The following is a 14,393-nucleotide window of genomic DNA, read 5'->3' as shown; positions in this document are numbered from 1 at the left end:
AAAAAGAATTTCTCACACAAGTTTTCATGGTAGCCATCTTGATTTGAAAACTCTGACAACTGTGAAGAAGTTGCCATCACGCAGAAACATAAGTTCTACCAAAATTTGGTTGTGATAATTGTCAACATAAGGTTCATTTGTCTAAAATTAGGTGAAAATTAGAATCTTCAACAAAGACAATATTACAGAAATCATAGTGTTCATATTAGAACACCATGGTTTCTATGATACAAATAATTGAAAAAAAACTGTATTCGTCAAGTAATAAAATGTACCAAAATGGTAGATAACTATTTAATCGTGCTCGTAAATTTATGAATCCGACTATCTCATTCTTTCGCAGAGCACTATTCTTTTTTTGCAAATCCTGCCATTGTTGGCATTGGCCGCTTAGAAAGCTGACCACCCCTGACTGCAAGCTATCGGACACATAACACAGATAGTACTATTGGTTTGTGGTTCACATACGTACGTAGCGTAGTATCTCATATTCATAATAGTTTGTGCACATAGTTGGCAACGGCCTTACTTTCTATCCATTGCCGCGTCGTGCCTAGGTTTCTTTATAAACCAAACCAAATACAAATGTCTTTTCGTAAAGTAACTCATGTACTATTTGATTTAGATGGTTTACTTTTAGGTTAGCTTACGGTTTTCATAATAGTAGTTTAGTTTTAGAGGTTAGGCATTAAATTGTTAAATACGTCATGTGTATTTCAGACTCGGAAGAATTATACACAGAAACTTTTACAAAAGTGTGTAGCCGATATGGGAAACAATTTACATGGGAGATGAAAGCTAGCTTGTTGGGACTCCGAGGTCAGGAATGTGCAAACAAAATAATTCGTGAACTGAACATACCCCTCACTGAGAAAGAATTCACGCAAGAATGTAATAAGATATATGAAGCCGTGTTTCCTAGTGTGAAACTTATGCCAGGTAAATTATCTTATTGTAATGAATGCATTTTGCTTCTTTCACTAAGTATATTTAAATGTATAACTTAATTTTTGTATTGAATTGATATTCAACTATTTTTTTGTGAAATTACTCCACTAGTTATAAATTATTAATACAAAGATGGAACACTTAAAAAAAATCCTTCAATCCGGCTGGATTCGAACCGAAGTCTCCTAGAAAACGCGTCTGACGCTATGCCAACTAAGCCACAGAACGAATCTGGCCAGAACAAAGGATTTTTTCTGTGTGTTCGTGAGGTCCACTGGTTCGTTCAGTGGCTTAGTTGGGTTAGCGTTCAGCACGGTTTGCTAGAAGACCATGGTTCGAATCCGACCGGATTGAAGGAATTTTTTTCTAAGTGTTTGATCTTTGTATGTATAATAACTTATTTTCAATCTCTATTAAATTCACCCCTATAATTTTTTTTATATGATTGATTTGAAAGACATTTACTCAAAATATTTGTTCTGGTAGTATATTGTCTTTTTTTTCCAGGAGCTCAAAAGTTAGCCCAACATCTATATAAGAAAGGTGTTCCATTAGCAATAGCCACTAGCTCAAGCCAAGATAGTGTTGCCAAGAAAATGCAGAACCATAAAGAACTACTTAAATGCTTCCACCACATCACTGCAGGTTCTTCAGATCCAGAAGTGACTAAAGGAAAACCAGATCCTATTACATTCTTGGTCTGTGCTTCAAGGTTTCCTGACAAACCAAGACCAGAGGATGTAAGTCTAAGCTGTTTGTTTATTCATTTTAATTATCAAGTTTTAGGTTCCATTAGCTTTGGTGATAATAGAGATGTTACCAGAGGCAGTCTATATTACCTAAATCCCAAGGATCATCTATGAGTATTACTTGAAATTTAAGTAAATATACTTTGCCAATTATGATCTGTAGTGATAATATATCTTTGCATTTAGTTACATTCTTAGTTTCATAAGTTCAGTAGCATAAAGAAGATAACTGTCAAAATAAAACATTTAATATGCTCAATGACATTGTGATAGAAGAGCCTGTGTCACTTGTGTTATTTTTTTCAGTGTCTAGTATTGGAAGACGCAGTGAATGGAGTAAAAGCCGCCATGGCAGCCAAGATGCAAGTAGTTGTAGTGCCTGATCCACGCATAGACCACGAGCAACTGAAAGATGCTACTCTGGTCCTCAAATCTCTTGAAGACTTCAAGCCCGAGCTATTTGGTTTACCAGGCTATGACTAACACTTTGTACTCAGCTAGACAACAAAGATTATAAGATCCAACTTTATCTATTGACTAACTTTCCTCATACAATGCACATAATAAGCAGGCAAAATACATTTGCCTAATCTACAGAGTTGATCATACATAGTTCTGGAACACAGGAAAGCTTAATAACAAAAAGGAAAAATCTAGTATTTTACTTCCAAAAGTTTTCTGGTAAATACTACTACAATAAAGTAATTGCTAATATAATAACACATCAAAAATATAGAACTAAATACAATACAATAACTAGCAGATTTCAGAGAGAGAGTTATTATCCACTCTGTATACTTCCTTGGAAGTCTAGGTAAATACGCGACTACCCATTTACCTATCCTTGATTAATAATATATCTCTATAATTAGAACAAAAAAAGTGTGGTCATGGTTTTGAAATTTATCGCTATAACTTTTTGCTTGTCTTACAAACTATTTGATCTACTATGCCTGTACAATCCTTCATCACTAACAACCAACTATTTGATATATGACATGCAATGGTTGGTTGTTACATGACATAGGGCTGTACATGCTCAGAGTATGATTTCTTATTGATAGGTTTTTGTCCCACTTTTAGAAAGTTTTCAGTTATTGAAATTGTTAAGATTATTTTAGGTTGAAACACGAATTAGAAAACATTGAGATTGCCAATTGTTTAATTTGTGCGCACCACTGAGAATCTTGAAATACGTATTATTGGTTGCCGTGGTGATGGCGGGTATAGTGCTGAGGCTCTAGAAATACGCTCGACACTCCTCCTCAAATTAAAACTAAATATTTGTTAATTTGCTACAAAAGCGCAATTCTGAACTTCAGCAAATATAATACCTACACAAAATAAGTTGCGTGATTGTGCAAAACAGTAAAATACAATTCTCATTTGTTACATATTAAAAACTAAATCAAACAATTATTACACAACATAAAAATCTTTTCTTACTTTCACAAAACTTATACTGTTCATGTTACTCTCCTCCTACACCACCTAAGATATAAAACCATGTTAGTCTCATAATCTTACAGTGACGTCAGAGGTATTACTTTTCTTCCCGAATTTGTCATTCTTAATATCTCAGTTTCTTTTTCATTTGTACTGACAGTCTCTTCTTGCTTATTCTCTTCCGTCTCCTCCTTGCTTATTCTCTTCCGTCTCCTCCTGTAATATATACTTTGTTTCTTCGTTTTTACTCTTTTCTTCGTATTGTAAATCACCTTCATCAAATCTCACATCTCGTGGTATTATTATTTTATCATTTTCTGGATCCCAATGTCTGTATCCCAGAGTGTTATATCCTACCATCCTCACTTCCTTAGCTCTCTTGTCAAATTTGTCTTGTTTCGGTATTATTGTGGCCCAAGCTCTTGAACCAAATATTCTTAGTCTAGATAAATAGTTTTTCTTATAAAACAATTCACTCGGGGTCTTGAAATTTATAGTCCACGTAGGAGATCTATTCAATTGATATGATGCGCAGTGAATGGCCTCGCACCACAAATGTTTAGGTAACTTAGTCTCCGCTAATAAAGTTCTAGTTCTATCGCACAGTGTGTGCGATTCATCCGCTCGGCAACGCCATTGGCTGAGGGGTGTAGGGCACGGTATACTCTATCCTTATCCCTGTTCCGTCACAAAACTGTCGTAGTTTGTTCGCAGTGTAGTCGCCCCCATTGTCGCATCTTATTCTTTTGATCTTATTTCCTGAATCTGTTTCCAATCTCAGAATATAATTAATCAGCTTCTCAGTCGCATCGGGGGGTCTACTCTCGATCTCCGTCCGAAACAATTACTGTCAAATAACTAATATTGGACAAAATTCAAAGACAAGTATCAAGTATGAAGCTTCATTCGCATCACGCGTCTTTTCATTTGGTCAAGTAGTGCTCATTTGGCAGTAATTGTTTCGGATGGAGATCGAGAGTAGACCCCCTGATTTACACTTTAATGGATAAACAACACAGAAATGTGAAAAATCGTCGATAATAGTCATACAATATTTCTCACCATTTGGTCCTGGCTGTTTAACTGGCCCTGCTATGTCTGTATGCAGCATCTCGGCGATCATACTCATTCTCGGCTTTGGCATTGTGCAAAAAAAAATTGTCGTGAATGGATTTCGTGTAGCTTTACCTTCCATACACGGGGTACAAATTTTATCGGAAACAGATAACCTCATTAAGTTAAGACCCTTCCTATTTAAATACCCTAATCTTTTATGCCATAAGTCATCTATATTATCGTTACTCACAATGCACATTTCAACTCTACACCGCTTAAATTGCAATTTCTATTAAATAATTGTACATCGTATTTAGTAAAATTTACTTTAAACCCTGCATCAACTATCTTTTTCACTGATAATAAATTATAAGTTATATTTTTGACAATTAAAGTGTCAATAGTTATATTTTGGTATTTAATTTTAAGCTTACCTCTTTTGTTTGTAGTTATACATTGGCCATTTGCCACATATATATTCATGTTATGGTCCAAATATATAATATCTGACATATACCTTTCGTATTACTTATTAACTAAATGTTCCGTACATCCCGAGTCAACTACATATTAATTCTATACCTCCAGAGTCGCTCACATTTGCCAGTATTTCGCTTACAACAAACCTAATTTGCGATTACTGTATTTCTTGTAATTCCGCTGTAGACGCTCGCTGGTGATGGCTAGTGAAACCTCGGTTTCGTCCATATGATTGTCCTCGTCCTCCTCTAAATCCTCTTCCTCGTATAGTATCACGCCCTCTTTGCATTCCTCGACCTCGCTCCGGTTCTCTCCTTTGTCCTTGGCCTCGTCCTAGGCCTTGAGCCCTGCACTCGAACGGCTTATGTCCTGCTTTCCCGCAAGTATAACAATTGGAAAGCGCATTCTCGAATTGTTCTTTGCTCTGTTTTATCATTATCGTTTTTTATTTTTGTTTCTGCGTCTAACAGTCTTGACTTTACAAATTCATAATTTAACTTCTTATCTGCCGCCATCGTTTCTATTGCAGTTATAACTTGGTCGTATGTCTTCGGCATAGACGACAATAAATAACAAATTTGGTATTCTTCGTCTACTTTCACGTCAATCGCTGCCAAATCATTTATTAAGGCTTCAACTTTCATCAGATGCTCTTGAAGCGACTCGTTTTTTCCCACTTCAGGGTCATGAGTTTCCTATTTAAATAAAATCTATTGTATGCGCTCTTCCTTTCAAAAATTTCCTCAAGGTTTTCCAGCATTGTCTTTGCTGTTTCGCCCTTTTTTACAATGTCTATATATTTGTCCGATAAGCATTGGACTATTATGGATCGTGCTCTCACATCGTCCCTTTCGTAGTTGGGCAAATTTTCACTTTTTTTTCTCTACCATTACATAACTTACTTGCTTTTCTTCTAGTATTAATCTCAGACGAAATTTCCTGTTACTGAAATTTGCTTTTTCATTTAATATTGGCAGTGCGGTTGCCGCAGTCGCCATTTTCTTCGTCTTTTATTTTATGTAAAATCATTTATATATTTTTTGTTGGGGATCACAACCCAATTAAATAATTAACCATTTATTATTTATTTATACGCTCTGCTACCATGCAAACATTGTTTTAGGTTGATATACGAATTAGAAAACATTGAGATTGCCAATCGTTTAGTTTGTGCGCACCACTGAGAATCTTAAAATCATTGACTTACAATTATATGAACGTCGGGTCCGCGCTAAAAAGTGTCCGCACTTGTAAGGCGCTAAAATCGTATACAGAGCGCGACACTCCGCTTTAGTCTTCATTTGTTCTACGGACAGCGCGATACTGCGATGACATAACAATTTAAATTTCGAATAGGTGGACTTGGGACATTTTTTTCGTGGTTTTTGTATTAGACCCGTCGTCCATTTATTTGTAAGTCAATGCTTAAAATACATATTATTGGTTGCCATGGTGATGGCGGGAATAGTGCTGAGGCTCTAGAGATGCGCTCAACAGAAATAGCATTCCCCGGACACAAAATTCGAGGCTCCTTGCATTTCTAGTTTTAAATGCCCTAAGCTTAAAGATATCAAAATCTATGAATGCAATTTTATAGCTGCTATAATAAACATCATTTCCGTATGTCCTTGTTGAAAATTTAAATTTGTAAAACCGGGGAAAACAACGTAATTTTTATATTCTAGCCTTATACAAAATAAAAATGCAAGGTGGGTCGAATTGCGTATCCGTAAGTGTATATAGCAAAATAATATTTTATGTAAAAAGCCTTGTAGGATTCAGATTCAAAAAAAATTGTAGGATTCAGTTTTATAAACCAAGATCAACCATCTTTTGATCAACCATTTATTGAGCCAAAATATTATACAGAATGTTATATTACGTTCGCTGAACCGAACTACTGCGTAAACCTAATATTGTTATTAATACAAAAATCAAACACTAAGAAAAATTCATTCAATCCGGCTGGATTCGGACCAGTGCCTTCAGCATACCGTGGCTGACGCTCTCCCAACTAAGGTATGGACTACAGAACGAACCAACAGACTTAACGAATTTTTCTGTGCTTCATGAGGTATGGACTACAGAACGAACCAACACACTTAACGAATTTTTCTATGTGCTTGATGAAAATTGTATATCATGGTAGTAGAACATCGTGTTATTCAATAAACTTCATATTACTACCTAATATTGGCCGAACCACTTAAATAGTTATTTATTGCTAACGTTCGTGTTAAGCTAGTCAAAGTGTTTGTTTTGGGTCAGGACCTATTTTAGTTATTAGTTATAAGGAACTTAAATGTGAACAGAAGTCTCATGAAATCCAGTCATATGTATATACTGTGTATATGTACCTAGTACCTATCTACATATCAAATAAAGTTCTTTATTTAAATCAATTTTAATTACGTACCTACGTTGTTTTAAATTGTTTTCGATCCATGCGTACATTATATACTTGCATAATGTTCTTTACTTTTTAATACTGAAGATAAAATATAACGACCCTAATTGAAATATTAATTTTTGTAATGAAAAACTACTTATCGGTAGCCAGAAAAAGTCTCTATTTAGTTGGTTCTAGTCGCAAAAAATTAGATTTAGTCGGTCCGCCATTCAAAAGTTATAAGGGTGTTTAAATGTCCACGCAGGAATAAACCACAGGACCTATCTTAAATCTGATTATACTAAAAAAAAGTCGTGATTTAGTCGGTTCTAGTCGTAAAAAACTAAGTTTAGTCGTTACGCCGGTTTGAAGTTATTAAGGTGTTTTACTATCCACCCTGAAATAAGCTTATTCTGGCGCGGCACCATTTTTGAATCTCGAAAACCACAGCTCCTAGTTGAACCTGGGGGTCTACTATCGATCTACATACGTCCGACATCCGTCCGAAACAATTACTGTCAAACATTGACTTACAAATAATAAGTCAATGCTGTCAAATAAGTAATATTCAACAAAATTAAAAGACAAGTATCAAGTATGAAGCTTCATTCGCATCACGCGTCTTTTCATTTAGTCAAGTATTGCTTAATTGGCAGTAATTGCTTCGGACGGAGATTGAGAGTGGACCCCTGAAGTCGTGAATTTGTCGGTTCTAGTCGCGCAATTTTAGAATTAGTCGCCCCTTTGTTTAGAAGACAAGCGATTTATTTTTTGAAGGTTATGCCTGTGTTAGTCTCGGAGATCAGTACCGATTTCGCACAATATACAGAATTTCTTTTTTATACATGATATTTGGAAGTTTGAAGAAATACAAGGAAATGAGCCAAAAATATACACTTATTTTTCGGTAATGGAATAAGCCGTGCCCCGCGTCTACCGGAGAGTTCTTGCGCAGACTCGAGAATTCTATAAGCTACCGAAACGTATCTACATTATACCTTACACAATTGAAAGATCATTTAAATATCAATTAGTGAAAGGTGGTAGTGCGAATAATTCTGGTCTAAAGTCCTCCATAGAGTCAAGTATGAGAGTAGCATCTGCGGCTAGAGCGCGATCCAAGCGCGGGTCCGGCACCATAACTACTTGCATGCCGGCTGCTCGCGCACCACGCACACCGTTCAGCGAATCTTCAAACACCAGGCACTGGAAGAAATAAAAAACTTATAACATTTACCGTATTTTCGGCTGCGGTTAACGCTCTCGGTATTTTGAAAAAAATTAATTAATGGCCCTCTGTTTTCTATTTTCCTTTAGCTTTATATACTTAGTCAACCACCTTCGGTTATGTGCATCTCCAGACTACCTCTACTGCTAGTTTTATCTCCTGTCATAAAATTAAAGCTCTATAAAGGTCTCAATCCATACAAAGATAATACACGGTTGCACACTGGTCTTATTATTATAAAGTATGCCCAATCTCAATACGGATTAGAGGTAGTCACTTCTCGTATGTGTACAGTGCAAATGTAAACTCTACATAATTTAATATAAATTCTCATGTAGGTACCTACTTATAACTGGAAAAACATTCGACTAACACGATCGATCCGGTTTACCGACGTGTAAGTACAGTTAACAGCACGCCGAGCTACAATGTAACGTGGTAAATGTAACATCGTAAGTGGAGTACAAATGAATTTAAATTGTGTTAAAGGAGATGTGCCGTTGACCTTACATTCTAACGGAACTCAAAATTCCGACGCAGTCAATACCTTCTCTGGAGCAGGTTTGTCCGGAAACTTGTCAGCGGCAACGAGGAATATGTCTGGGTAGGGTTTACCTCTCTTCACAGCGGGATCCGAAGAACCCCAAGTTTTGTATGGTAATAAATTAAAAAAATTCTGATGATTTGTTACTTTTAAATCGTACGTCTCCTTACTGCTACTAGTGGCCAATCCTATAGGAACATTGTTTTCATGAAGATGACGAACAAGTTTTTCAACACCTGCAATAAGCATCAACCGTTAGCTTAAGTACGCAGTTTAAAATTAGGTAAGTATTGGCAACTGCACTCGTACCAGGCATAATTTTGCTTTGCGGGAAAAGTTCACTGAAAATTGTCCGAGTTTCCTTCAAAAATTCGTCTATAGTCATGGGCAACTCGAGACCTTCTACAATAGAAGTTGCAAATTCTTTACTCTGCTGACCCATTATCTTACACTTCAACGTATAGTCAAAGTTCTTTCCATAGCGAGTAGCAACTTTTTGAAATCCTATCGTGTACAAATCTTCCGTATCTGCAAAGTATGAACATCATGATTGATAACTGCGTTTTGTAAGACGATTTAAAAAAAAATCAAAAACATTACGTGAGATAATATTACGCATGACAGTGTGGAAAAATTTCATAAAAATCACTATAAATTATGTAAAAGCAACCTTATCGAAAGAATAACAGATCGATTTGTTTCAATGCTGAAATTACATTATCGTGCACGTAACTGACCGCGACAGCGTAAAATTGGAATCACTATAAATAAACAAGGTAATTTTCCACTGCCAAATGCACTCACTCAATATTAATCCGTCCATATCAAATAAAACATGTGTCACTGGTTTATAAGACATTTTTATTCGACTCTAAAATATCACAGATGTTTCAGCTCAGCTCGTAAAACAGCGCGTTATCAACTTTAATTTTTTTTTGTTAATTTGACATCTCAAACTACGCACTCTGTGTTCCTCTTACGAGATATGATGCAACACTGTACTAATATATTCTTATCATTCTTTACATAACTGTAACTATGGTTGATGGTTAAGATACATAAGCGCAGGCCACACAACGAACGAAGCTAAGCTAACTTGGCTTAGATCACATAGCCGGGGGGCCATTGGGTGGTGGACGGAGGTTTCTTCCGCCTTCTCTGAGGGATCTCGAGTTGGTGCGCGCCCCCAATGTCTTCCGGGGGACGACACTTCGCGGGGCTGTAATTCTTTGCCCTCCCCCCACCCGATAATCTGAGGATCCGGAAACGGATGACCGCCGACGGGCCATGAAACGCTACAGCCCGTCACGCAATCGCTGAGTGGAACATCCCGGTGGTTTAGTGCGGTCGGACTGCTCCCCTTCAGGGTTCAGCCCAGTCCCACGTATAATATGTGGAAGCAGATTCCCTCGGGTAAAAAAATAATCACGTAACCGGGGCATTTATTCACTAAACTAACCTAACGATCCCGCTAAGCTATGTAAAACATTGTGTTGCTCTTTGCCGCCCTTCTCTCCGAACATATTATCCATAGTGTAGCACGTCACTATATTCACGTAATTTACTATGTATTTTCTTAGCTTAGCTTTGCATGTAACTCCGTAAGCTAAGGTAAGTTCGCTTGGTTTCGTTCGCGGTGTGGCCTGTGCTATAGTTATAACAGTAAACAACTCTACAGGTTCTATAGTTACATTAGATAAAATATTTTACGTAATTTCATTACTTAGTTTCCTCGCAGCTTTAGATCAAGATCTTTAGCAAAATCATCCGATTATGTTTTACAGGTAGTTTAAACTCAATGATAAAAGTATTAAAAGTCTTTCAGACAGGTATTAACAGGTTTATCAACAGTGTTATAACAGGCCCTGAATCAAATCTATTATTAACACGTTAAAACTGTTCGAATTCCGTCAACTTAACTCGTCTGTGGACAGTATAGCTTTTACCGTAAAGTTAAATGTCAGAATATAGATTTCAAAACTACGGGCTTCACATGCGATTTCCAAGTATTCACTGTAGTATAGTTACTGCCAACTGCTTCTCCATAGAGATGTATCAACAATGTTTACTACATTGTTGATACATGGTAAATTTCAAATTACATTCCAAATTTTAAATTTGATCAATATAAGCACTATGTCACAAAGAAAAGCAGTGACTTTTTGTGTGCAGTAACATTCAAATACTGTCCATGAACGGACAGGACAAAACGAATATTTTTCATTAAAAATAATGATGTAACCACTACTACAAAAGTTTAAATGTTGAAAGAAGTAAGTTTGGAAAAAAACGATATTGGATATTAATCCACATTTCCCAAAATTTAGTACAACAACTTACATACCTATAGAACACCGATCTCAAGGACAAGGGCTTTATACCTTTATCAATAACTTAGTAGTGAAATGTAATGAAACAAGATTAAACATAAGTAGAATTAATGGTAATTACGTTATTAAAATAACATATCGGACTTATATATTTCAACTTATTGTATCTAATAAAAACATTTACATAAGCTGGTCCCTAAAACATTATAATAATACAAAATTTTGTGACTGAAAAAGATACTGTATAAATGGTGGAAATGCAATAGCAACAAAATGAAATTATTGAATGTGTTATTATGTGTGTGCTAAATAAAAACGTCATAAACAAATTACCACCTGCTACAAATTACCAACAATTACACCAATAACCTAGTAACATAACATACCTTGAAACATTTTATTATTATAAAACAAATATCATCGCAAACAAAGTTCACATTGTTTAAGCTGGTTCTCATAGCAATAAATCCTTAAGTTAATCCCAACCTAACTATTGTTCATTTTCAAATGGTGGTAACCCAAAAAGTTCAGGTTTGAAATCTTCTAAACTCTTCAGGACAAGTGTGGCCTCTTCAGTGTCCTTCTTATTCACACGGGGATCAGGCACCATGACTACTTGCATGCCAGCTGCTCTAGCTGCCTTCACGCCATTCACAGCATCTTCAAAGACAAGACACTGCGAAAAAATATATATATAATTTTCAACAAAATTTGGCGGGTCTTAGAAGAACTATAATGATGGATTATAAAATATTATTACAAATGTCCTTAAATGAAAAATCATGCTGTGAACTGCTTTAAACTGGAATGGATGGAATGGTGAAAATTGGATTAACACAATATATGCAGATTTAAAAATGCTACAGACAGAAAATATACACTGGCATATTGCGTTTGTAGACATTTCTATCGCGTCAGTCAATTTACATACCTGATCAGGTGTTGGTTGCTGTGGAAACTTAGAGGCTGCGACAATGAATATATCTGGACTGGGCTTTCCATTTTTCACCTCTGGCTCTGATGACCCAAATGTCTTGTACGGGAACAGTGAAAACAGTTGTTGATGGTGTTTATCAGTTTTAAGATGGTAGCTCTCTAAACTAGAACTTGTTGCAAGGCCAATTGGGACCTTGTGTTTGGAAAAATGTTCTATTAGTCTAGCAGCACCTAAAAAAAATTATTCATTAAAAATATTTCCTAGTATATATAGTATTTCCTTGGATATCAGGATCTCCAGGGTAAAAAGGCCGCATTGGCAAAATCGTAATATGATTAATTGATACTTAATATTATGAATTTTCAAACAAAACGAAAAACGCAATTCACCTATTTTACAGTGTTCTATAGAGACCTCCATAGAACACTGTCATATAGATGAATTGCGTTATATGAATTGTAAGAAATACCATAATTCAATTAATCCTATTAAGATTGTACCAATACAGCCTTTTTAGCCCTGCTGCACTATATCATCATCACCCACAGCCTGATTCCACCCACAGGCTTAATACCATAATTAAATAAAAATAAAAAAAAATATGGATATCTGGACACACTTCCAAAACATCAAAAGAATAAATTTTTTTAAAGTTGTAAGTTGCGATTTGTCCAGGAAAGTACTACCTTACCTACTTCTGCTATCAAGGATGATGATGTGAGCGTTACTATGTTTCGGTTTTGAAAGGTAAAGGTGCTGGTGAAATTACATGGACATGGAACTTTTCAACTTATATCTCAGGGTGAAGGGTGTAGTGCCCCATCAGATATTTGCGATTTAAAACTCTGAATGACCCTGAAATCTTTATGGACAGGCATGTTGCTTAATATTAACACTGCAACACAACTTATTCATCCCATCACTTATTATCATAAAAAAAGCATGTAAAGGAAAGGTTGGCAAAAAATTTACATGTCCTAGTAATGTCTTCTAAAAATTTATGTCCATAATATAGATATTAATGGGATATTAAAAAAAGTCATAGACGACTGCCACATTAAAGATTCTATATGGTAGTACTGACAAGGTAATGAATATTTTTGCAGTTTCATAGCTAAAAAATACAGGGTGTCATTAAGTGTGAGGATATTGCATGGGCAACATTACATGAAGAAAACACCATTATTACTAACAGGATGGATTCATTCTGGGCTTCTGCAGTGCTTCGTTGTAAAAAAAAGGCTACTGTTCTTTATTAGGGAATTGATATTCCACCTAGGATATTAAACCATTCAACACTGGTATTGCTTGATGCAATACATAACTTTGATACTATTAGACATGATACATCAATAGTGTCTGCGTGTGATACTGTTGATAGCCCTATCAATATTGTAACTATTATAGGTCCCAAGATGTAATAGTACCCATACTACCATTTTTCAACACAAATTCATTTTTACAGAAATAACATACCTGGCAAGACTTGAGTGTCTGGAAAAAGTTTTTCAAACTCTTTGTTGCTTTCTTCAAGAAATTCTTCAACAGTCATCGGAAGGTCCAGTTCCTTTATTATGAGTTTAGCCGTTTCAAGTGATTGCAAGCCCATGAGTCTCTGCTTCAGCTCGAATGTGTAATCTTTGCCAAACCTTGATAGTATATTTTGAAATGCTATTGTATACAGGTTTTCTGTATCTGTAAGATGAAGCACATGATTGGAATTGAATGAGCACAAGCACAAATTAGAATAACCAAGATAAAAAGAAAAACTAAAAAAATGAAAAAACTAACTCAATATCAATCCATCCATATCAAATAGAACATGTGTAACGGGTTTAAAAATCATCTCCAATAGTTGTAATTGTTGTAAAGGGTCAAGAGCACGTCAAGCTTTACACTTAGGACTTAAATCGAACTCTATGCCGCTTAAGATAAGAACGGTCCAAAGTTCAAAGTGTCAAGCTTGAAGTGCTTTAAAAAGAGGTAAAACATTAAAACCCTAGAAACACAAAACGAATGGTTATCTGTGATCCTTGTTATCCGTGTTATCCTTGGCAACATAGATAATACAATATAGCCGGCAAGTTGGCAAAATTTAATTAATCTTTAAGGTTATACCATAAACAAAAAAAGATTGCCAGATATTGCCAATTTGCCAGTCAACTATATGTAAAAAGTTTTATTTACCGTACCGCGTAGCTTAGATTAACATTTAAAGTGAAACGCGAAAAATATTATTTCTTTCTCGCACCAGTCATTTAAATAACGCGATGTCTTTTTGTCGAG

The 14,393-nt window shown here is 35.6% G+C and overlaps 3 protein-coding genes across 4 annotated transcripts; 1 reads left to right on the top strand and 2 right to left on the bottom strand.

The window, feature by feature from the left end:
• The first annotated feature begins 295 nt into the window (after window positions 1-295).
• Window positions 296-3,948, top strand: LOC113239536 (pseudouridine-5'-phosphatase-like). Of its 2 annotated transcripts, none has more exons than XM_026476599.1 (4): window positions 296-451; window positions 721-939; window positions 1,456-1,688; window positions 2,004-3,948. In XM_026476599.1, the coding sequence occupies exons 2-4, from the start codon at window positions 792-794 to the stop codon at window positions 2,178-2,180; spliced, it is 558 nt and encodes a 185-aa protein (XP_026332384.1). In that variant the 5' UTR covers window positions 296-451; window positions 721-791; the 3' UTR covers window positions 2,181-3,948. The 2 variants fall into 2 exon arrangements, with proteins under 2 accessions (XP_026332384.1, XP_026332382.1); XM_026476597.1 differs by lacking the exon at window positions 296-451 and adding an exon at window positions 501-640.
• Window positions 3,949-7,236: 3,288 nt separating this feature from the next.
• On the bottom strand, window positions 7,237-9,939 carry LOC113239535 (pseudouridine-5'-phosphatase-like). Its single transcript, XM_026476596.1, has 4 exons — window positions 9,645-9,939; window positions 9,150-9,368; window positions 8,844-9,076; window positions 7,237-8,274 (listed from the first exon to the last, which is right to left on the bottom strand). Exons 1-4 carry the CDS (start codon window positions 9,697-9,699, stop codon window positions 8,095-8,097), a joined length of 687 nt encoding a protein of 228 aa, XP_026332381.1. The 5' UTR covers window positions 9,700-9,939; the 3' UTR covers window positions 7,237-8,094.
• Window positions 9,940-11,383: 1,444 nt separating this feature from the next.
• LOC113239534 (pseudouridine-5'-phosphatase-like) lies at window positions 11,384-14,186 on the bottom strand. The gene is made up of 4 exons (XM_026476595.1): window positions 13,899-14,186; window positions 13,584-13,802; window positions 12,102-12,337; window positions 11,384-11,846 (listed from the first exon to the last, which is right to left on the bottom strand). Exons 1-4 carry the CDS (start codon window positions 13,951-13,953, stop codon window positions 11,661-11,663), a joined length of 696 nt encoding a protein of 231 aa, XP_026332380.1. The 5' UTR covers window positions 13,954-14,186; the 3' UTR covers window positions 11,384-11,660.
• Window positions 14,187-14,393: the final 207 nt, after the last annotated feature.

The sequence above is a fragment of the Hyposmocoma kahamanoa genome, unplaced genomic scaffold (assembly GCF_003589595.1).
Source record: "Hyposmocoma kahamanoa isolate Upper Pololo Valley unplaced genomic scaffold, ASM358959v1 99879, whole genome shotgun sequence".
Classification (NCBI taxonomy): Eukaryota; Metazoa; Arthropoda; class Insecta; order Lepidoptera; family Cosmopterigidae; genus Hyposmocoma; species Hyposmocoma kahamanoa.
This window is presented reverse-complemented; position numbering and strand designations above follow the sequence as displayed.